Here is a 23251-nt window from a genome sequence, read left to right as displayed (position 1 = left end):
ACTTTATAATACTACATTTCCCTAAATAAATTGAAGGTTGAAAACTAACACACAAGTACGTTTTATGAAGTGCACAGACATAACAGTTCCCTGATGATAATCAGACAGAGCAACTATTTGACTTATATTGATATTTAAATATCTCGTATATAGATATTATACGAGATTTATATTGCCCTGTAAAATTTTGATTTAAATATCATTATTTCGATGTTCGTCTCAATTGAAGGACTATAAGCTTTTCAACCAAGAGATAAATAAACTCTTGCTTACATATTAAAAAGAGCTGTAAAGTGTTGAGGTTCCTCTGTTTGAAAGCTTGTTTATCAGTAGCAGTAGCCTGGGAAAAATGGGTAAAGCTAATTTTCATTACTTTACCTGTTTAAATATAATACTTATACCAATCGAATATATACATAATATTTTTAATAATAAAATAAATAAAATCTAGGGCTAAAATCGTTTAAAAATATCATCCAAACAATTATGAGCCGTTTCATTTCATAACACTATTAATTTTAGGTGAAAACAGCAGTTCCATCTCTTGCTGCAATGCAGACGAGCCAGTACACCCCGAATGTTTTCCCGTCAAGCTTGATCCTGAGGATCCCTTTTACCAAGACTACAATTTGACATGCATGGAGTTTGTGAGGTCCGCTCCTGCACCCACATGCCGATTCGGTTAGTCTCATAAACTATTTACTAATTAATCATCATTTTAATATAAATATACCTATCACAAATTAAGAAATTAAAATATCAGCTTAATAAAGTTTATAAGTGTATAACAAGCAGCTCGGTTTCTTTTGGACACAATTCACGGATAGTCACAAAGTCACTAAACATTTTCTTTCCAGGACAACGCGAACAACTGAACCAAGCCTCAGCTTTCCTGGACGGTTCGACAGTGTACAGCTTTTCCGAAGCCAAGACGAACCAGCTACGCGCTGGCTTGGATGGTCAGCTACGGATGTTGAAGCTTGGACCTTGGGACCTACTGCCTCCATCCATGGACCCTAATGACGGTTGCAACACTGTGGAGATGAATGCGAAGGGACGTTATTGTTTCGAATCGGGTAAGTTTGTTAGAGCCGTAGGTAGTAGAAAAAATTTTCGAAAATTCAAAATATAACCTAGATCTGTTAAAAAATTAGGTAAAATGGGGCGGTACTGTTCATGAGTTATGGTCTAAGAATGGTTCACTGCTCAAAGCAATTGCTTATATTTCGATTTTACTAAATACGTTTTATAGTCCTAACAAAACACTTCTTCAAAATAAATACAACTATTCGATGTATATACATATGACTTCTGAACTGTACTTTGTACTAAAAGAACTGCAGCTAGCGATGTAGCGCATAAACTTCATATTTAAGCGCACAACTCTTGAGTCTTGTATGGTTTTGCTTTAATAAGTTCATACAAATCAATGGGACAAGCAAAACTTGTCTGAGCAATTAATGCAAAGTTTTGCATTTGAAGACATTTGAAGATATCAAAGACAAATGTGTTCTTCTAGGTGATGATCGAGCCAATGAAAACCTTCACTTGACAACCATGCATCTAATCTGGGCTCGCCAGCACAACCGACTAGCCTTTATATTGAAGAAAATGAACCCCCACTGGGACGATGAAATAGTATTCCAGGAGGCACGTAGAATACTAGGAGCACAAATGCAGCACATCACATACGCTGAGTTCCTGCCCGCAATTCTTGGTGATTAATTACTTTTAACATATGAAAAATCCATTAGCTTTTTATGATAGTAAAATGAGAAAAACACTAAAAAATAACTGTGATACTTACATTTTTAAAAATAAATAAAATATTTGATATTTTATCTTTCTCCTGCACAATTATTGCACATAATAAATAACAGAAAACTTACGGAATCACACAAGCAGGATCTTGTCAGATTTAATATAAATTTGACCTGTACTCCTAATGCTTCCAACTATTGTACTTTATTCCAATGTTAGTTATATGAGCCTGTCGAATTACATTCACAAGACAGTTAACATTAATACCAATCGGAGACAATAAAATGCTCCCTTAATAGAGATATATGATCTCTAATTTAGTTGTTTAATTTAATAGTTAGTGATTGATTGACAATATACATTGGTTTATACATATATGTTATATCATCTACAGGCGAAGCCACTGTGCTATTTTCAAGCGTGTTTTTTTCCCCACAATTCTCACGAGATAAATGAAGTAAACAGAAGCTGTTATAAAAACTATATTTATTTCAGGTCAGGACGTGATGTGGGCCCTGAACTTAACGTTGCAGGAGGAAGGCTATGCGGACGTGTATGACCCCACTGTGAACCCGAGTGTTGCCAACCACTTCTCATCAGCTGCCTTCAGATTTGCTCACACTTTGCTCCCGGTATTTCTTTATCCAACTTTCTTTAAATGTCATTGATTTTGCTAAAAAATAATAAAAAATATGCCCAACTCATGTAACAACATTTCGTTACCTTGAACTTACTATAAACATTTTTAAAACTTATAAATTTTTTTTATGAAAATAAACATTGATAACAGAATATTGCTGACAAAATACTACATGATAAGATTAATAGATCTCGACATCTCTCTCTATAAATCCCGTTTAAATTATTGATTTCTTAGTAGGATCCTCAAACCTCAAACCCGGAATGCTTACGAATTTAGAAAACCCTGATTAAATCCATTGATTTAATTTTATATTAATTTCCAGGGTTTGATCCACAACGTAGACTCCAATACAGGAACGATAAGCTACACTCACTTGCACGAAATCCTGTTCAACCCCTACGAGCTGTATCAGGATAAGGGCCCCAAATACGCCGTGAGGTCCGCTCTTAACACGCCCGTACATTCAGTGGATCCTCATATCACGACTGAGGTAAAAACTGAATTAGAGTAAAGAATCAATTAACTAAGATTGGTTCTTGACTGTAAATATACATTTACAGAGACGGGTATTGTTTTTATAGACGAAAAATTTAAAGAACTAACCTACATATGTATTTAATATTTATTACATATTTTACTAGCATCTCTCCTCTATGTAGTGTAGAGCTAATGATTGACAGACCTGCCATTGTGTCCTTTTTTTTAAACGAAGCCTTCTCAGTGTTATTTTCTAAATTAGTGTGTCATGTATACAATAATATCATACTTTATTATTTTTCTTCTTATTTTTTTATTGTGAGACTGACTCGTATATCGTGGTGTCAAAGGTCACGTTGCCCTTGTCCCTGCCGATCTGACCCCTGATGACCGAGCGCGTATACTATTCAATACTAACAGCCTGTAAGCTTTTAGATGCTGGACTAAGAGCTAACCTTATTTTCTCCCTTTGAAATTAAGCTTAGGAGCTTATTAAACCACACTCCTTTAATATAACTTGGTGGATTGACATGTGGCAGAATTTCGTTGAAATGAGACAAGTACAGGTTTCCTCATGACGTTCTCCTTCACTGACAAGCTCGATATGAATTAAAAACACAATTTAGCACATTATCATTCAGTAGTGCTTGCCTGGGTTTGAACCCACAATCATGGGTTACGATGTACGCGATCTAACCACTGGCCCATCTCTGCCCGGCCATCTATTCAACAACAACAACAACAACAACAACAGCCGGTAAATTCCCACTGCTGGGCTAAAGGCCTCCTCTCCCTTTGAGGAGAAGGTTTGGAACATATTCCACCACGCTGTTCCAATGCGGGTTGGTGGAATACACATGTGGCAGAATTTCTATGAAATTTATCACATGCAGGTTTCCTCACGATGTTTTCCTTCACCGCTGAGTACGAGATGAATTATAAACACAATTTAGCACATTACAATTTAGTAGTGCTTGCCTGGGTTTGAACCCACAGTTCTAACCACTGGTCCATAGCCCGGCCATATTATTCGCTCGTCGCTATACGATCACATCTTGATGCGTAACTCTCCGCCGCAGCTGAGCGACCACCTGTTCGAGCGGCGCGCCACGTTCAACGGCTCGGCGAGCGCGCAGGCGTCGCCGCTGCCCTGCGGACTGGACCTCGTGTCGCTGAACATCCAGCGCGGGCGCGACCACGGCCTGCCCGCCTACCCCGCGTGGCGCCAGCACTGCGGCTACTCCCGCCCGCGCACCTTCGACGAGCTGGCGGAGATCTTCGACGAGTCCTCCATGAGCCGCATCGGAAAAATCTACAAGTGAGTTGGACGAGATTCAATTGCCTACTATTCACTAATAACAAACGGGTAGCATAGGGCCAATTAATTGTAGTATCTAATAAATATTCGTAATAAAAAAACTCGGATTATCTATAGAGTAGTAGAGTAGTAAGTAGTTGTAGTAGTTAGTAGTTTAAGATTACATAATGGTCATTCTTCTTTTAATAAAAAGTCTCACTTTTTATTTTCCACATGTCAATAATCAGAAATCTCGTTCTTCGTCAAATAAAAGACTTCATATTTAATCTCATTTTATTAAATTACAGGAGCGTTGATGATATAGATCTCTACACTGGAGCCTTAGCCGAGAAACCCAATGGCCGGCTCCTAGGCCCGACTCTCACTTGCCTCATCGCCGATCAGTTCCTAAGACTAAAGGTCGGCGACAGGTTCTGGTACGAAACCCCTGATGAAACTGTTGGCTTTACAGAAGGTAAATACAAATTAAATAATAAGTATAGTGGTCTGAAATATGAAATTACTAAAAAAATGTATATACACATGTCAATATCTAAATACTATGTTACATTTGATTTTATGTGGTACATTATACGCGTAATCTTCTATTTCGTTAATTTTCTTTCTTACTTTTCATGAACTTTACATATAAACAAAAATATAGAAACGCATAAAAAATAACCCCTCTCTAAGGGCCATCATAGTTTTATCGTGCTGTTCTTACCATAAAATATCTCTTCTTATAGAACAATTAGTGGAAATACGTAAAACAACGTTAGCTGGCGTGATCTGCGCCAACGAAGACCTTCTGGATCAAGCCCAACCCAGAGTGATGGAAGGCCTCAGCGCTACCAACCCGCTTGTCGACTGCATGGAGCTCCCTCAGCCAAACCTAAAGCCCTGGAAAGAAATCCCACCTACTCCTATGCCTGAAAACAAGCCTAAGAAATCTGGTAAATCGATGAGCAAAAAAGATAAAAAACCTTAAATTGAACTCAGGTTAGGTAGGCTATTACGTTACAAAACAACAAAGATTGAAAACTAAACGTTATCTGAATCTCATGGCTGTTTTAATAGTTATAATCTTTCCTATAAGTCCGTCTCGCTTTTGTAAACTACCCTCATAATAATATACTGAGTGAAACAAAAGATATTTTCTTGAAGGTAAAGCGAGATAGAACATAATTATTATTTGACGTCAAACAATTTTGTCTACATTGAAATAAATGTTCAAATGTATATTTTATATGATCACATTTATTTACTCTCATAATAGTAACTTAATTATATGTGACGTATTAACATAATTGTTTTTCATTTTAAGTTTTTATATGTTTATTAGAATTGTTTTTTTTTTAGTATGTAGTTTATGTTTTTACGAATATATACTAAATAAACGATTATAGCTTTCGAACATAATTAATATAACCTAAATATTTCGAAATAAAATTAATTTCCGTACGTTCTATTTTGCGTTGAAATATTTAGCCTAATAGCGTCAATGAATATTTTTATTTAGCGAGTATTATTTATAAGAAATTATAAAAGAATACCAAACGCTTGTCATGTAAAGTATAGGGTTATGTTTTACCTCCTTGAACATTAAATTACCTTTACATAGTTACCGCTTTCCTGAATTTTCATTAAGGATAGAAGTACTAAGTAATGCAAAATTAAAGAAAAAAAAACATAAAATTCTAGTATAGAGAATCAAATCGGCCTGTATAATCGTTTAAAAGTACATAAATAATATTATTATAATAAAGAATAATAAATATTTTCTGTATATAATATGTTTGGACTGTGAATAAAGCTGTGCCAAAACTTTATATAATATGCCATGTGTTCGTTTATATGTAAGAAATAGTTAATTTTATAAAGCTACTCTCTACATCAGGGTAAAAATTAATGTCAATGATACATATGCAATGAAAGTATTATCATTGTTATTTACTTAAAAATAAGGTAAAATATGATTGATAATCTTTTAATAAGTTTTTCTAATGAAATAAGTACAACATACATTGTTAATAGTCATAATCTAGTAAGTCGCCTGATTCCTCCGTTTCAATAAACCTAAGTAAAACAGGATAATTTATTATGACAATTTGTTTGTTAAATCGCTGTGTATCGAAATAAATGTTTGTGTTTTTTTAAATTAAATAGTTGTTATTTATTCGAACGCAATATTTCGCTCGACATTAAAACAATAATTTTGGCTCTTGCTAAACATATTATATATATTTTTATTAAAATTGGCGAAATTCAATATATTTTTTATTCAAATTTAGTTTTTTTTTAATTAAAAAAAGAATTAACCTTTATTTTACTCTCTGCATAGTTTTTAAAAATTAAATATATATTATTCGTAAGAATAAAAAAAATGTATCCTGCGTTACAACTTAATATTAAATTGTTTTTTTACAATATAAAAAAGTAAAACCGAACAAACTTTTTCATAGAGCAATGAAGAACAATGGAAAAAAAAATTCTTTCCCGCCAACGTAAGTAGACTATTTTATTTTGACAATTTGACAAACTAGTTTCGCAAAGTTCAATGTCAATGACAAATGCTTAAGGTTTAAGCTTCATAACTCATTTATAACACGTGGTTGTGGCATTGTTGCTTGTACGCTCGACGAATACTTATTTATAAAGTACTAGCGACACGCCCCGGCTTCGCACGGGTGCAATGCCGATACTAAAAACACTACAGAATTAGTTTATTTACGACATAATATTACAACAACAACAACAACCACAGCCTGTAAATTCCCACTCCTGGGCTAAAGGCCTCCTCTCCCTTTAAGGAGAAGGTTCGGAACATGTTCCACCACGCTGTTCCAATGCGGGTTGGTGGAATACAGGTTTCCTCACGATGTTTTCCTTCATCGCTGAGCACGAGATGAATTATAAAGACAAATTAAGCACATGAATCAGCGGTGCTTGCCTGGGTTTGAACCCGCAATCATCGGTTAAGATGAACGCGTTCTAACCACTGGGCCATCTCTGCTCTTATCAATATTACAAATGTCTTAAATTATCATTGTTACTTTACTACATTATCCATGTATTATATACAAAAACCTTCCTCTCAAATCACTTTATGTATTAAAAAACCGCATCAAAATCCGTTGCATAGTTTTAAATTAAGAATTAAGCATACAAAGGGTTATAGGGACAGAGAAATCGACTTTGTTTTATACTATTTAACGATGCTACAAAGTCGCAAAATGCTTCACCGTTCTTTTACATCACGCGACAGATTGTAAAATTTCTAACGAAATCACAAAATAATGGTATCCGTATGAGGAATGTTTGTAAGGTAAAATGTAAATTGAGTTTTTTTAAGCTCCGAAGTTCCTTGTTAGTGATCCGCCTATACGCCGCTTAAAAAGGAAACACGGGTTTTGGAAAATCTAATCATGTAAATCGATTACTTGTATTTATTATAAAAAGTGTGGAGTTTCTATCAATTGTTTTTGTGTGGGATAAATAATAATTCAACTACTAATTAGTAAATTGATTTAAAACTAGATTTTTTGGCGGGTCTTCTCGGTAGAATCTACATTGCGAAAAAGTGAAAATGACGATTCAAATATGCTTGCAAACGCCTACTTACTACTAATATTAAAGCTCAAGACTTTCGGAATGTTTTTGACAGTGATAAATTTAATAATATTATATACATTGAACAAAAATCAGATCTCTCTCTTTTGGATTTTATTTTGGAATAAATCTCTTATGACATTTTCTTAAGAACAGAACACAGTTGTCTATATTATATACTTTTTGAAAAATATATTATTTATATTATAATATGTCTTTATTAGGTAGGCGGAACGGGAAATGGGCCACCTGATGGTAAGCGGTCACTAGCTCATAGACATTGGCGCGCTGACCCTTCCTTACGTACTTAACAAGCGACAAACCTTGGAAACTATGTTATGTCACTTGTACCTGAAGCAACACTGGCTCACTCAGATTTCAAAGCGGAAACATAACAATCTATACTTTTATAATAATATTATAAATTTGAAAGTAACTCTGTCTGTCTGTAGCTCTTTAACTGCCAAAGCAATTAACCGAATTTGACGAAATATATTATGAATCAAGCTTGAATTCCCAGACATGGGGTACTTTTTTGCCAAACACATGACAACCAACCCCCCCAAAATGCGAGCGAAGTCGCAGACGATACCTAGTATTAAATATTACTAGCGGTAGAATATCTTATGAGTGACAAATACCTACTAAGTAGTTCAAAAATACAAACTTATAGATACTTTTTTGACGTTTTTAAGGAATATTTATAGCATTGGAGATGGCGATTTTATACATATGTGATTTAAATAATCAAACAGTTGGGCCAACTGTATACATTATATCAAGTTCTCATAAAACTGGCTTATTATTAAAAGTCCTGATGACTCACAGATCCTTAGCATTGTTATTTGGCTTACCGTAGGAAGGTGTTAGCCTTGTTACTACAAAAATAAGCAATCATAATGGCAAAGAAAAATAAACCTTACACCGTGGTAACAAGAAACATAAACAATATATTACTAGCAAAAAAATGGTAAATCCTAGCTAGGCTAGATTGACTATGACATAACGACTACGGTGTTGCAAGGTCGCTATTTTTTTTCTTCAGTTATTTTTTTTTCTTGATTTAGTCTTTTATTATAAAATTAACAGGCAATAAATATGTTTAATTATTTCTTTTTATTGAACATTTTATTTAAACAATGAAATGCTTATTTTGATAGTTTATTCAAATTTTACCGTTTGTCACGATTTCATTCAAAAAACCTTTTCTTTCTTAAACCTTGTCTTCAATTTCACTAAAAAAAATGTCAGCCTCGAAATCGTAACTTGGCAGAGATTTACCCTACTCCCGTCTCCTGTATGCACGGTATGGATAAAAAACGATATATAAAAATTACAGCACACATGTTTACTTGGATAAATTCAGGTACAAAATTAATTATCAAAACATTGCTACTATGATAGTCTCGTTCATGATATATGTGAACCAAAGCGAACAATCTAAACGAGCCATTCCATTAAGCGCCTTGGCATTGAGATGTAAATAAAACTGAATTGGCATTAACAGAATGAGATTGGCATCTATTGGCATTTGGCACAGTGAAATGCATTCGTTATGTCATAACGCCAACGTACTGCGTGGCGTATTTTGATGTGGATGCTTTTAATTGCCTCATACCATTCTTTATGTTTTGTTTCATTTATAACCATGCTATATTTATAAATCAAAGATGCAACATATTAACATCGTATTAAAAAACGTGTTTTTTTTTAATGATTATACGATTTAACCCACAAATCTTTATTACTAGGCTGAATAGTCAGATTCCAGAAAGTATACGAACTATAGTGTTGTTGTCAAATGAAATAAAATGTTAGGTAGAATTTGCAAAAGCTTATTATATTAAATAATGAGTACCTTGGGAATGAAAGGATTGCTTACCGATTATAACTTTTTAATATTAAGAAATGTAATCAGTTAAAATTTTAGATTAAAAACTCATTGATTTTCTTTTGTCGTTCTTCTCAGTTCTAGGAATTTTCTTTACTGTCGATGGCGGTCTTACATTTGGATTTTGAACGAAATGAAAATGAACTTAGGACTAATCCTACTTATATATTACTTACCAAACGATCCTGATTATATTCTGCTTCCATTTTAACCGTGCCGGAACTGAATCGTTGACTAAACAAAGTAAGGAGTAGTAACTTAAGTACCTCCCGTGGTTTCATTAAATTATTATAGACATATATATATGTATTGTAGGTTATATTAAAATCTACATTTTTTACTCTTCACTTCTCGAGTGAGCAAATTGGTGGTTACGGTTTACGTAGGTACTATAGGTAAACTTTTTAAAATGTCAGAGGGTAAAGCCGCAGGCTAAAAAGCACTGATAAAAAAAGAGTTTAAAAAGTTATTGTTTTTTGTTTAACTTGAGATTCATTGTTTATATCAATTATATTATTATATTTAATAAAATTATTAACCTTATTACATATATACTATTATTACATATATATATACATTAAAGTTTTTTTTTAAAGTCTCTCAATTCAATCTTTTGAAGCCCTTACTAATAATTTAAGCCATAACTCATGTGCTTAATTTACCTTTCCTAAATATTGTATATAAAATGTAGGTTTAGCAGGAATACTGATAATTGCTTATCTATAAAGAAATTAAATATTTCTTAAACAATCAATAAAATTACAATTTTATACATTAATCAAAATAGAAGGTAAGATTATTTTTAAAAATCATTTGCATATTTAATTAGTAATAATATTAAAACACTTCTGTATGAAATAATTAATATTACCTATTTAGAACGTTAGCTAGAGTAAGCAACTGGACGGGCAATATTATAATGTGCTTATTGTTGAACGAAGGCCTCGCTTTTTATGGAGACGATGTTCTATTGCGATTACGCAAACGCACGGCTTCTTCATGTTTTTCTCATCATCAATCATAGATCTAAATAAGAATAGAGAAGCACTGCAAGAGGTCTAATCAAATCAAATCAAATCAAAATAAACTTTATTCAAGTGGTCTTTTACAAACACTTTTGAATCGTCATTTAACAATTAATTCAAGTCGATTTAGATGTTAATTCAACTTCATTTTAACAGTAATAATCAGAATTTTTGTAAATATTTGAAGAGTTAGCTAGTGTAACTCTACGAATTTCAAAATATCTTAGTTCACAGATTCGGTATATACATATTTTGAATGGTACCAATTTCCATGGACGATGATGACAATTAACCAACGAAAGACCATCTACTAGTACCAAATAAATATATTCACTCCTGGCCAGGTATTGAAAGAATCATTTGCATCAGTTTCGTTTAATATATTAAAAACTAACATTCACAAAAGAAATACTTTATCATATATATCATATTCATTTATTAAAATTTACGAGTGGTCTAATATTTAAAAGCTCATTTAGGTCAGTTCAGTATATCACGCGGAATTCGGCTGTCTGAAATATGAAAATATGTATATGTGAAATGTTCATAAAATATCCTACGATTAGTTTTGTTACATTTTTTCTATGTACGTGGAAGCGTCGAAATGAATGGCACTTTGTTTGTTTTTCATATTAATGACAAGTGGACTGAACTTATATATTTGACAATGTTCGTGCTTTAATATATCTGGGCAAAATTTATGCATAAAATCTTTGGTTGTACGAGTATGCACATTATAGATCTCTTTAAATGTTTCTTAAATTTTGGTAATAGTAATTATTACTTTACAAATGGCCCTGACATACAGCAAACGATCTGGAATTTTAAAGATAAGCAAGAGAAGGCTACAGAAATATAGGATCTTATTCAGCTTTTGTCGTAGTTTTGACGATCAGCGCTTTGTCACCTCACCACTTCAGTTACTAACAATACCAATTCTTCTAGGTAGAATCTACTTTCCGAACCGTACCTTGATAAAATAATATTTGTATTTTATTTTGTGTTTTAACTTAAATCTCCTTCATTAAAATATATTCTTCTACAACTGTTTTTAAGCTTTGTTAATTGTCTCACTTTCTTTTATTCTTTTTGACGTCAGTGACGTATATTCTTATATATACTGCTTTTTTATAAAACAAAAATCAACCACCACGTTTTACCGGAACACTATTGTGATTACCAGCATGTCCGTCATTAAGTCTGCTGGTTGCATGCACTTGAAGAGCCCCGGTCTATCCTTATGCGGTAAAGGCTGCACGTCATCACTTATGTTTTCCTTATATGATTATATTCTTCGTTGTACACCTCTTGCGTCACGGTTACGTCAATTGTATCTCGGCCATTTATTTTCACCGTATAATTACATATTATAATATTTCCCTTTAGACATTGACACATCTTATTCCTTTATTTACATATATGATCTTTTCTGTACCACAACTATTTTATGTTTGACTGTTTGATTTATGATGAATAACTGTTTGGTTAGGTTCGTAAATTTAGTTTAATTGAGTAAAAATAAATTTCTAACCGCTTTGATTAGTCAAAATTAAAAATTGTTTCAACTTAGAAGTGTTACACATGATTATTGATAGTCAAAAATCTACCACCTGTTCCGAAATACAAAATACATAATAATAATGTGGACCTAAATAGAACCGGCGAAAAGAACTCATCCATCCTCTTGCCCTTATGTCATTTTTATTTGGGGTCAGTGCAGCATGTCGCCTTCTCTCTGACGTCTTCTCACAAATAACATTATTTCACAGCCAATTCGTCTGTTACACAATCCATCTATAGTTTATTTCGTCGTCCCCTTTCTCTTGATCTACCTATGTCTATGCTCAAGCCCTTCTTCACAATATGGTCCTCATTCCTCTGGATAACAAGCTCATACCATGACAGCCGGCATCCACATAACTTCTCGATTATCGCTTCTGGAGGCTCTTATTCCTATTACTCATTAGTTGATCGTATGCGATAACGCTATGTAATAGTAGCGTCTAAACCGAAAAACTCTATTAGTTAAATGAAGAATTAATGCGTAAAAATATTAAATAGAGGAATTTGTATATTATTTACATACAACACATAAAATGGGCTTGACCGACTGATGTCACTCACAAAATATTTGTTTTATCGACACGACGGTTCATAGTTATATTTGCATCTGAGATCGCGCTATAGTCAAGTGACCAGTAATTATAACAATTTTTTATTATCTAATAAGAACACAGCACAGCGTCACATAATCTGAACCCATCAAATAAACCACCGTAATATATATATGATTATAAATAATATATAGACGTATTCGTCATTCGTGTGTAGGTATTTCAAATACTTTATTAATTCACTATATTATACATAATATAAGCTTATGTTATAAAACAAAACGTAACGCGGAAAATTACAGTCGAGTAACAGTGATAACTAAATCAGAATCGGAATGCAAATTCCTGGTTGTGTTTATTATAATTATTGGATGATTCCAAATGTAATTCAATATTGGTATAGGAGTTACACTTTGAAACAGAATACCATATCGGCTAAAGCGTGTATAGCAGGAAGTCGCGAGTTCATTGCAGCGCGAGATAAACAGTCGGTTCACACATTTTTTATGTAGGAGGAGCATTTCATAGTTCATTTAAATTATGATTATAAACCGATTCGAATTTTAAGTATTTTTTTTTGTTCAGTAATAATATTTATATTTGTAATTCGATTTTGATGATAATAAAAATATAAGTGATCCCATCTCTATTTCATTCGATTTATCGTATTGAAAACAGTGCCCGATTATCCGTTAAGCATTTTACGCAAATTAAAAATTGATACAGTATTAAATTAATTTTTAGTAAATTTTTCAAAGAAAATATTTGTCGTGTTTGAATAGAAATATGGCATACCCTGATCATATATTAAAATCATCGTAATTTTACATAATATCGCATTGTGAAAATATAGCAATCTTATTGAAAGTTAGGAAAAGGGCAAAGATGGTTCGGCCCACTCTTATTCGTGCGACTAATAGTTAAATTTATATTTGAAGCGGATAAAATTAAAATAGACCTAATACCTGACACACTAAATACACCTGAGTCGAGATGGCCTAGTGGTTGGAACGCGTGCATCTTAACCGATGATTGCGGGTTAAAACCCAGGCAAGCACAGCTGTTTCATGTGCTTAATTTGTCTTTATAATTTATCTCGTGCTCAGCGGTGAAGGAAAACATCGTGAGGAAAACTGCATGTGACAAATTTCATAGAAAGTCAGCTACATATTCATTCCACCAACCCGCATTGGAACAGCGTGGTGAAATATGTTCCAAACCTTCTAAATGGAAGAGGAGGCCTTATCTCAGCAGTAGGAAATGTACAGGCTGTTACTTTACTTTTTTTACTTTTACACCTAATATTTATATGTATGTATATGTTGAATGGACTTTTATTTACTCCAAGCTGCTGCCCTACCCTTGACTTCATTAGCAGTGACCCAATTAGGAAGTAATGAACCCTCCTCAGAACACACCCTGGACGAAATGTATCACGAACTGGGTTAGTTATAGAATCACCTGGCCTTTTTTTAATTTAGCCTAAAGTTTTCCGAGCATAAATATATTGTGGTTTCATAGAATGGAAGAAGAGAAGAAACCCAGTATTCTGATAATACCTGTAATAATTCTCCATTATTAATTATAAAATATCATGTTTCATATTATCCACGAAAATCAACAAGTAGTCGTTGATTCCATTTTATCATTTATATAATATCTTATCTATGCAATCCATTATCTATGACAACAATTTTGAATAACTTTTGACATTGGAAAATCTCCGTGCGTTTGGCTCGAACGCCTTGTCGTCGTCGACGATATTTCAATCTTGTAAAATAAAAATAACGATGAAATATGTGCACCATAATATTGGCATTAAGTATAAGATCTTCGTCCATAAAAAAAAAAAGAAAAAAAAAACAAAACAAAATAAGAACAATGTTTAACATTCAAATAAAAATAAATGTTTATTTACAGGCGCAACGTTATGCTCGTTTATTTATATTTGAGCTGTCTTATGCGAAATAAATAAAAGTATAAAAGAACAACGTACAATTTAATCACATTACGCAAACAGTTATCATATAATTTCAATATACCTAATTATACCTTAATGACGTGCCCAGGCGTATCTTCATTCTTCGCGTAACCGCACGTGCCGGGTCTACACGTGGAATGATAAGGCAACCAAGTTCTAGAAGATTCGACTATATAACATACAATAGCACACGTGAGATGCTATCTTTTTAATATTTACCAACACTAAAAAAGATATGATTTTTACTAGGTATAAATTATTAATCGCTGTTGCTAATTTGAGAATTAAAAATAAATATTTCGGAACGTAGATAAAAAATATTTTACATTTTGAGGATTAATAAGATAATACACGATATATTTTAATTGTATTCGAAATTTAAAATACTTATGTACACTTCGAATATCAAAACATCTGCACTAATAATGTACCGTATTTTAATTACAAGCCCTGCACTAATTAAATATTTACTTAGCACGCGGAGAGGTCGCAAGGTTTAGATTACGATAGTCACAATAATGTATCAAGGTGAAAATTATACAGTATAATAATTGTGACTATATCCAATAAATACATCTGTAGAATATTGTTAAATATTTTTAATATTTTTAACTCCTAATTATTTAATCGAAATATTTTCCGGATGTCACGAAATGATTATCCTAATATATAATACTATTTTTTGTTAATAAACCTTGTCATAAACAAAGTCTTCCTGATTTAATTTCGGGCATAGAGGTCAAACTGCTGAACTAGATCTGCGATTTACGCTACAGAGCTGCTTTGGAAGGAACGGCAATCCACTATAGCTGATAAGAGATAATGTTTTATTTTGAGGATACTGGCAGAATCTCGTGCTCTCTTGACAACTACCGCTCACAGACTTTGAAGCCCTAAAAAATATTAACCATTCCTTACACCACCCATGCACCTACCTTGGGAACTAAGATGTGGTTTCCGAAACTCATAAGTCTTACCGTATCTTCCTATAACTGATACTTGTACCTGGGCTAAGTATTGTATACAAAACCTTATAAATATTATAACAATTTGGATGGACGGATAATTGTTACTCAAGCGAAACGACTTAACGGATTCGAATGAAATTTGGCACAGAGATAGTTTATATGTATATTTTTATCCCCACTACTTGCACAACCCATCTCTAACTAATATTAGTATATGTTATAAACTTTATTTATATATCAATGGAATTAATCAATTATAAAGTTACAAATGATTTATTATAAAATTAATTGAATACGGTTCAATATGACGCAAAAGTTTCACCCATGAGTATTTATTTTATAGGGATTAATTGTCATATAGAAATGAAAAATATTTAAAATTTTCGTGTTTCATTTAGTTCAACGTTGTAAGCAATATCTTTTCATGAGCGTTTCTCTAATAGATTTTTTTACTTACCTATATAATCATTGATTACGTTTTTGGATCGTCATTCGTAATTTTATTAATAACCAGAACTTACAAATATAATATATTTCTATAACTGTATAGAGAAATTAAGAACCTTTACACCTTTAATTCATTATAATAATTATAATTGTCTTACTGTAAACAAGTAGAGCAGATTGTGTAGCGATAACACACTCGAAATGCAAATATCAAATGATTTCACTTCCGTCTTTAACGACGTGCGAGGTTTTATTTTGAAACTCGAGGGGACTCAAGATTTCAGTCGAACATAGAACAGTTGACGACATCAATTTACGCATTACACAAAACGCGCGACCAGACGGTTCCCGCGCGGGAGATTTCCGATCGCTGTCAATTTTTGCGACGACAAATTTATATCATAGACAATTTAAATTACGAATTATTTTTTTTTAAACATTAACGTCCTAGCCTAAGACTAAGAAAATTTACTGTGTATCATTTTTTTTTCTATATTACTTACTTTTAGCTGTCATTCAAATGTCATACTTATCAGTGAGCATTTATTTATTATTTTTTATAGTTTTGTTTTATTTTATTTATTTCACATTTCAGGTAGGTAATTATAATATTATTTAATATCTTGCTTTGTATAATACAAGCATCTTCTTTACGCGGTAATTTGATTGGTTATGAATAACATAAACTTATGATAATATAATGACAATCAACGCGGCAAGAATTATAATATTGTTTGTTTCCTTAATGAGAAATTTATTCATTTATCTTTATATGTATATAATTCCGGTGTGTCGTTTGTATCTCTTCTTCTACCGTCTTGACCACCTATGAAACATTTATTTATTTATTTCTTTGTAATTATGGCATACATCTTAAATTCTTATCTATTAAGGACCTTTTAGGCGGCGCTGTCATCATTAAAGGTACTGAAAGTTATAAAACAAAGTTTTTTTTTTATAACTTTCAGTACCTTTAATATTGAATGATTGCCTAATTATCTAAAATAATGAATTAAGGTGAATGACTTTTAACGTGCAAAAGCCGAGGCGGTAGATATATTAAATTGATTAAATGAATTCCGTTTTTAGAAAAAAATAAAAATAAGATTTAAAAGTAAGCAACTACAATTTCCATTTCCTTGCTTATGTTCTCGAACTCAATAGAATCATTGAACTATATATACATTATACATATATAAATATAAGTTTACATTTTTATAATGTTGTAGCTTAACGTCGCTTGTATAATTAAGGATATAACTTCTAGATTGAAGTACAAACTTAGATAAAAAAAATTATGTTATTTTTTATAATTATATAACTCTTGTAAATATATAAAAATAATCATTGTTTGTTGACGAAAATCGCAATAAAGTCCGTTGCATAATTTAAGTAACAAGTAATACATTATATATAGAAAATGTACTGCACATTTATAATATACGCTGTTAAGTGTCATAAAATTATCGGATGTTCGCTGTTGTTTTTTTCTTTCTAGAACCACGTACACTTTATTATATTTTCCTATTCATACTGATTGATTACGCTTCGAGTAAACTCAGTAATTACGTAGAGTATAAACTTGTTTAGCAATTTTAAACCTTATCACTATTATGGAAAGATTAATTATGCGTGTACGTAAATGACTGCACTGCATATATAATGCCTTAGTGGTATAGGTAAGTACCGTAAACAAAAGAAAATTCTAGAAAATTAAACTTAAAAGGTATGGCGTGATATAGAAAATTGTAAATATTTTGGGCAAAATTTTTTTTTGGACATGTACATCATTAATAGTAAGAGGGTCTTGACCAAACAACCAACCTAAAATCTATCAGATAATACATCTGTGGACAAACAGCGATAGAAAAAAAAAAGCCTATTTTTAAAATTGTTTAATATAATAAAGTCTCTTAAACGTGGCAAACTCAATCTCTTTAACTTTACAGTAGTGTGAACTACTTTCGCATTCCAAGTACTACGCGTACAGCCCAAGCATAATCTGAATAAGTTGAGAAGACATACAATAACTAGTTTTCACACTAAAGACAAAGACTTCTTAAAGTTGTTAAGTTATAGTTAGTGAAATAACGCTCGCGTGTCTTTGCAAGTCACGTTTTTAAAACACGTGACACGAAATGAGCACGTGTATATTCTTTTTTATTAACGCTCGGATAAACCTATCAGAAATATTCCCAAATTTTAGGGAAAAATTAATTGTTATTCCAACATCTAATATTATCAAAGTAACAAAAATCATTACATTGCATTAAATAAACTTGCCATTACATTCGTTCCATATATTGAAAATATTTTAAATGGGTATTGTAATAATAATAAATAGCAAAATAATACTGGCAGTAAAAATAATTTCAGATTTTTTTTTTAATTGTTATTTTAAAAGCTGTTTGTGCAATCATAATAAACCAACTGTGCACATATATATTTTTCTTACGCATATAAACTGAAAAATGTTATGGGTAAGTACTACATAAGTAAAGAATACTTATTTATTACGCGAAATTGAGTAACGTAAAATATAGTTAAAAATTAACAAAAAATACATTACGAAAAATAAACATAGATAATAGTCATAGCAAAATACATTAACTACAATTGATCTAAAAGCATCGTAAAATATATAACAACCATGTGGCAACACCGATTAAAGAGCAACATAATATTATATAAATAATACAATTTATATCTGTTGCACAGCAGATACCGGTTCGACTTGATTAGACCGCACCGCGTCGCACGGACGAAGTTCTTTCTCGAATGAACTACGAAGAGAATTGTTCGAGTATGTTCGGTTGCTTTCGAGTAGAATCGGTCGCGTTCGGAAGTCGGAACCCAGGCGCCATAACATAATATCGACTTACTGCATTGTCCGATTCAGCCGTTTTATTTCAAGCGTATAATAAAAGCTGTAATAACGACATAAAATTTTATGACACTATTTTTGTTTGTGTAAATAAAATCGTGATAAAAACTGATTATTGTTACGATGTATACAATCGGTATCAGTGTAATTTTAATTAATATAAACATTGAATTATAAAAGAAATATAGGTATAAATAATGCGCGCATCCATGCTATAGTTATAAAATACTATATTCATTAATATAAACTCACATATTTTAAATATATTTTAAATACCCTTGTGCTTTAACCAGCATAATAGTTAAATTTAAAATAATAGTTAAATGATATGATTTACCCCGTAAGACGTCGTTATATTTTTTTAATAACGTTCTTGTCATTTTTTGATTACACATCAAAAAAATATAAAAAAATATATATTATTTTATATATATTGGAATTAATCAGAATCAGCAGGTATGAAAAGGTGCTAAAAACTTTAACAAGATGTTTTAGTTGTAAACTTTTCTTTATATATTTTATTTATAACATGATTTTTATTACTATTGTACACATATATTGTATTTGATTTGGAAAATAATGTATAACAAAAAAATAATTTAAAGTGTTTTTTTTATGTGTCACTGATTATGCGGATATTCAGCCAAGCGAAATTGCTTACAGAGAATAAAAGCAATACAATCGCGGTAAAATTTAATTTAAATGTCATCTCACCTAGAGATCATACGTCACAGACGAATTATTGGTACTTAATAAGTGAAAGCTGAACACTCACTTCAATGTCACTACACCTACGCTTGCGTTTACTTCCGAGAAAATAATAACATACAATAAACTAGTGCTCAGAATAAGGACACAGTGTTCGTAATACTTCAACGAACCTTTAGAATTATCTTTGATTTACTTTCAAATATATTTTTTCTGTCTAATGTTTTGTTTTGGTTTATAATAATTAATTAATTACTTACGGTAATTTTTTGTAATAATTTTGGGCCGGTTCAGCTCTTGTATGTAGTGGATGTATACCAGGTAGTGTGTCCAACCTCAATTGCAAAAGTAATATCTACATAATTATTTAATATTCTTACATAATCAAAATTTTATTGGATGATTGACAGTATTTGTATTTGAAGTATTATTTAAATTTTAATTAATTAAACTTTTAGTTTGCTAATCGTGAAAAAGAACACACTTGTTCTGAAGAAAAGAATTTATTTGACTAAAAATTATTTGAATGAAAATATTTTAATATGAGTAATAACTGCTTCACGCTATACGTCTGATAACGTATTTTTTTTAAACAAATGAATGTGATATAACGATAACATGTAAGCCTACTCCACTCATGATAAGATTTGGAGCTTATTCCTCTGATAAAAGATAGAAATAACCCGTTTCCTTTATTTATAGTATTGAGTTATTATTAGATTGTTGGATACATAAGGAATAGTTTCATAAGAAATTAGCGGATGGAACTAGAAAATGGTGAAAAAGAGTAACTACTGTGTTTCTTGCCGGTTCTACTCGGTGGAACCTACTTTCCGAACCGGTGGTAGCTTCACTTAAAATACTTGTTAAATGACGATTCAAAAGTGCTTGTCAAAGGCCTATTTTACTTTTTAAAAGTATATTTTACTTTTGAACCGCCCTGGCTTCGCACGACTGCGACGCTGATATTTAATATACTATAGAATGTCTTTATATACAATGTTCACAGATAAATAAAATTTATTGGCTAAAATCGCTTCTTAAAGAAGCCACAATTTCTCATAAAAAGGATAAAAAACGGTTATGGTGCGTTTTAGCCCTAAGAGACAGATATATAATGTCGCGGACTTTTTTGTAGACCTTTTTAAAGTGTACATGTACTTATATTATTTTTATCTATCTAATATGTGTCAGCCAGCGTTTGCAATGTAAGCGCAAAAATGTGTGTTTATTTACTATATCATTATACAAACCTCTAAAATTGATAGTGTTTCGCTACAATATTGTACGTGTTCAAGAAGAAGGATTATATGTATCAACAACAAACAAAATTATTGTTGTTGTTGTTGAATGCTAAGTTATTCCCTATTATATCACTTATTTGCCAGTTAAACTCCCGTCAAAATCGGTCCAGCCGTTCCAGAGATTAGCAGGAGCAAACAGACAGCCGGACAGACAGACCGACAAAAATTGTAAAAAATGTTATTTTTGTATATGTACCGTATATTATACATACGCATTGAGTAAAACAGGGCACTCCAATTTTATTATATATATGTTATAGATATAATTCTTTTCCTTGAATGCATTTAAAAAAACGCATCGAAATCCGTTGCGTAGTTCTAAAGATCTATGTATACGTAGACGTACAGACTTGGCCTCAACCAAGCTCTTTTGTTTATATTCACATTTTCTAACCAAGTAATGCCTCCATCTCGGCACTTTAAATTAATTCAATTTATTAATTCAATCGGACTTTCTCTCAATTAAAATATAGACATTGCGCTTTCATTACAAGTCTTATATAGTATATGACCTTTATTAAAGTAGGTAGGTCTTACATGAATTGGAATTATTAAATTAAATTTAATATACTTCAGATACGTTCGATTTTACCGAGATGGTCGTGTACTCTTTTCCACAAATTTAATTATATAAACATGACAATTAAATACAATTAAATTAATATTTATAGTAAATAAACATCAATGTAAACAAACTGTTTTTTTATTATCTCTTATTTTATCGAGTAAAACGCTTTATTTATTTCAGCTTGAGATTTAAATTTATTAGTTCACAATGTTGACAATACACGAGCGCACTACTACGACATTGTATGGAGTTGATTCAATATATACCCAAGACGGTCAGTATAAATATGACAAGATATTTCATAGCCAATAAAGAAATCCGTTCGAATTCCAAAAAAAACAATCTCCATATGACAGGACAGGAGGGCCTAAAAGTAAGATAATATTTTTAGCTATCATTTCATTAATACTGTGATATGAAAATGTATTTATCCATGTCCCGTAGGAAAATTCTTCTGGCGCAGTTACCTCAATATTGAAAATAACTGGAACTCTACTTGCGTCAAAAATTCGGTTACGGTGTCGCTGTCAATGACCTATTCTAGTTTATATAAATCAAGAAATATGAACATGATATGTATCTCGACATTATAATGAATTTAACTTTCAAGGAAATGCAATATCAGAATGATGCAAATAATATTCTGATCAACGACACCAATTACAATATATTAGGTAATTCTTTTAATTATTTATTTATTAAAGTGACTATTCATTGATTTTATTTGATTGTTTCACATTTAATAAATAAAGACAATATCAAAATAATCGTGTAAGTATTAAATTATTTGTTTACATTAGTGTAATTTTATAAATTAGATATTTTATTGAAATATGTCTCGAGATAAAAAAGATAGAATAATCAGTTATAATCAAAATTAATTCAGTCGAACGCGGAGGCGGGCGCCGCGGATATTTTTACTAGTGACGCGAGAGCTCTTCAATGCCCGCACATGTCTGAATGCGGCTTGCAGCCACGAAAAATGTTTTTATTCTAAATATATAAAGACGTATTTAAAATTCAATTTTAATGAAATCGTTTAACTATGATAATGAAATATGTTTAATATAAATGTGATAGGCTCTTTCTATTTATTATCGTACAATGGACCCAAATTTGATTAAGCTTGTACTGAAAATGCAATTATGCATACAGGTCATTAAATTTTATGAGAAGTAAATAATTAATTTTGTTACATAATCAAATACTTGGAAGTTAAGTAAGTAACTTACTTAACTTCCAAGTATTAAATGTTAAATCATTTTGATTTGAATAACAGCGACAACATTGAAATCGCGAAACGAATCCGCCATTTCTGTGGCCGCACTCTTCCAGCTCTCGCCAAGGCCCTCTCCCCGTGCCAACTGGTGATGACGTCACCTAATTCCTTTACAGCTGTTTATACACTATACTTAATGCAGAGTGCCACTATATTATGTCCCACAGTTATTTTCAGTTTATTTGCAATAACCACATCTAAAATTATTCTAGCTTCAAAATTATTTTAAGAATGTTGTTAACATAGGGATGTGAAAATAAATTAAATAGAAATATGTAAAATCAAAAGCCATAGA

At 31.7% G+C, this 23251-nt stretch overlaps 1 protein-coding gene across 2 annotated transcripts in view; it reads left to right on the top strand.

Annotated features, from left to right (window-relative positions):
• Positions 1 to 6392, top strand: part of LOC124532547 (chorion peroxidase) — a 32739-nt gene extending 26347 nt beyond the window's left edge. For both annotated transcript variants that reach the window (XM_047107510.1, XM_047107502.1), the window contains exons 7-14: positions 523 to 681; positions 858 to 1076; positions 1520 to 1717; positions 2257 to 2393; positions 2727 to 2894; positions 3961 to 4199; positions 4487 to 4653; positions 4925 to 6392. In XM_047107510.1, coding sequence (XP_046963466.1) covers positions 523 to 681; positions 858 to 1076; positions 1520 to 1717; positions 2257 to 2393; positions 2727 to 2894; positions 3961 to 4199; positions 4487 to 4653; positions 4925 to 5166 — 1529 coding nt within the window. In that variant the 3' untranslated portion in view covers positions 5167 to 6392. The remainder of the gene's footprint in view (positions 1 to 522; positions 682 to 857; positions 1077 to 1519; positions 1718 to 2256; positions 2394 to 2726; positions 2895 to 3960; positions 4200 to 4486; positions 4654 to 4924) is intronic.
• Positions 6393 to 23251: the final 16859 nt, after the last annotated feature.

Source organism: Vanessa cardui, chromosome 1 (genome assembly GCF_905220365.1).
Source record: "Vanessa cardui chromosome 1, ilVanCard2.1, whole genome shotgun sequence".
Classification (NCBI taxonomy): domain Eukaryota; kingdom Metazoa; phylum Arthropoda; class Insecta; order Lepidoptera; family Nymphalidae; genus Vanessa; species Vanessa cardui.
This window is presented reverse-complemented; position numbering and strand designations above follow the sequence as displayed.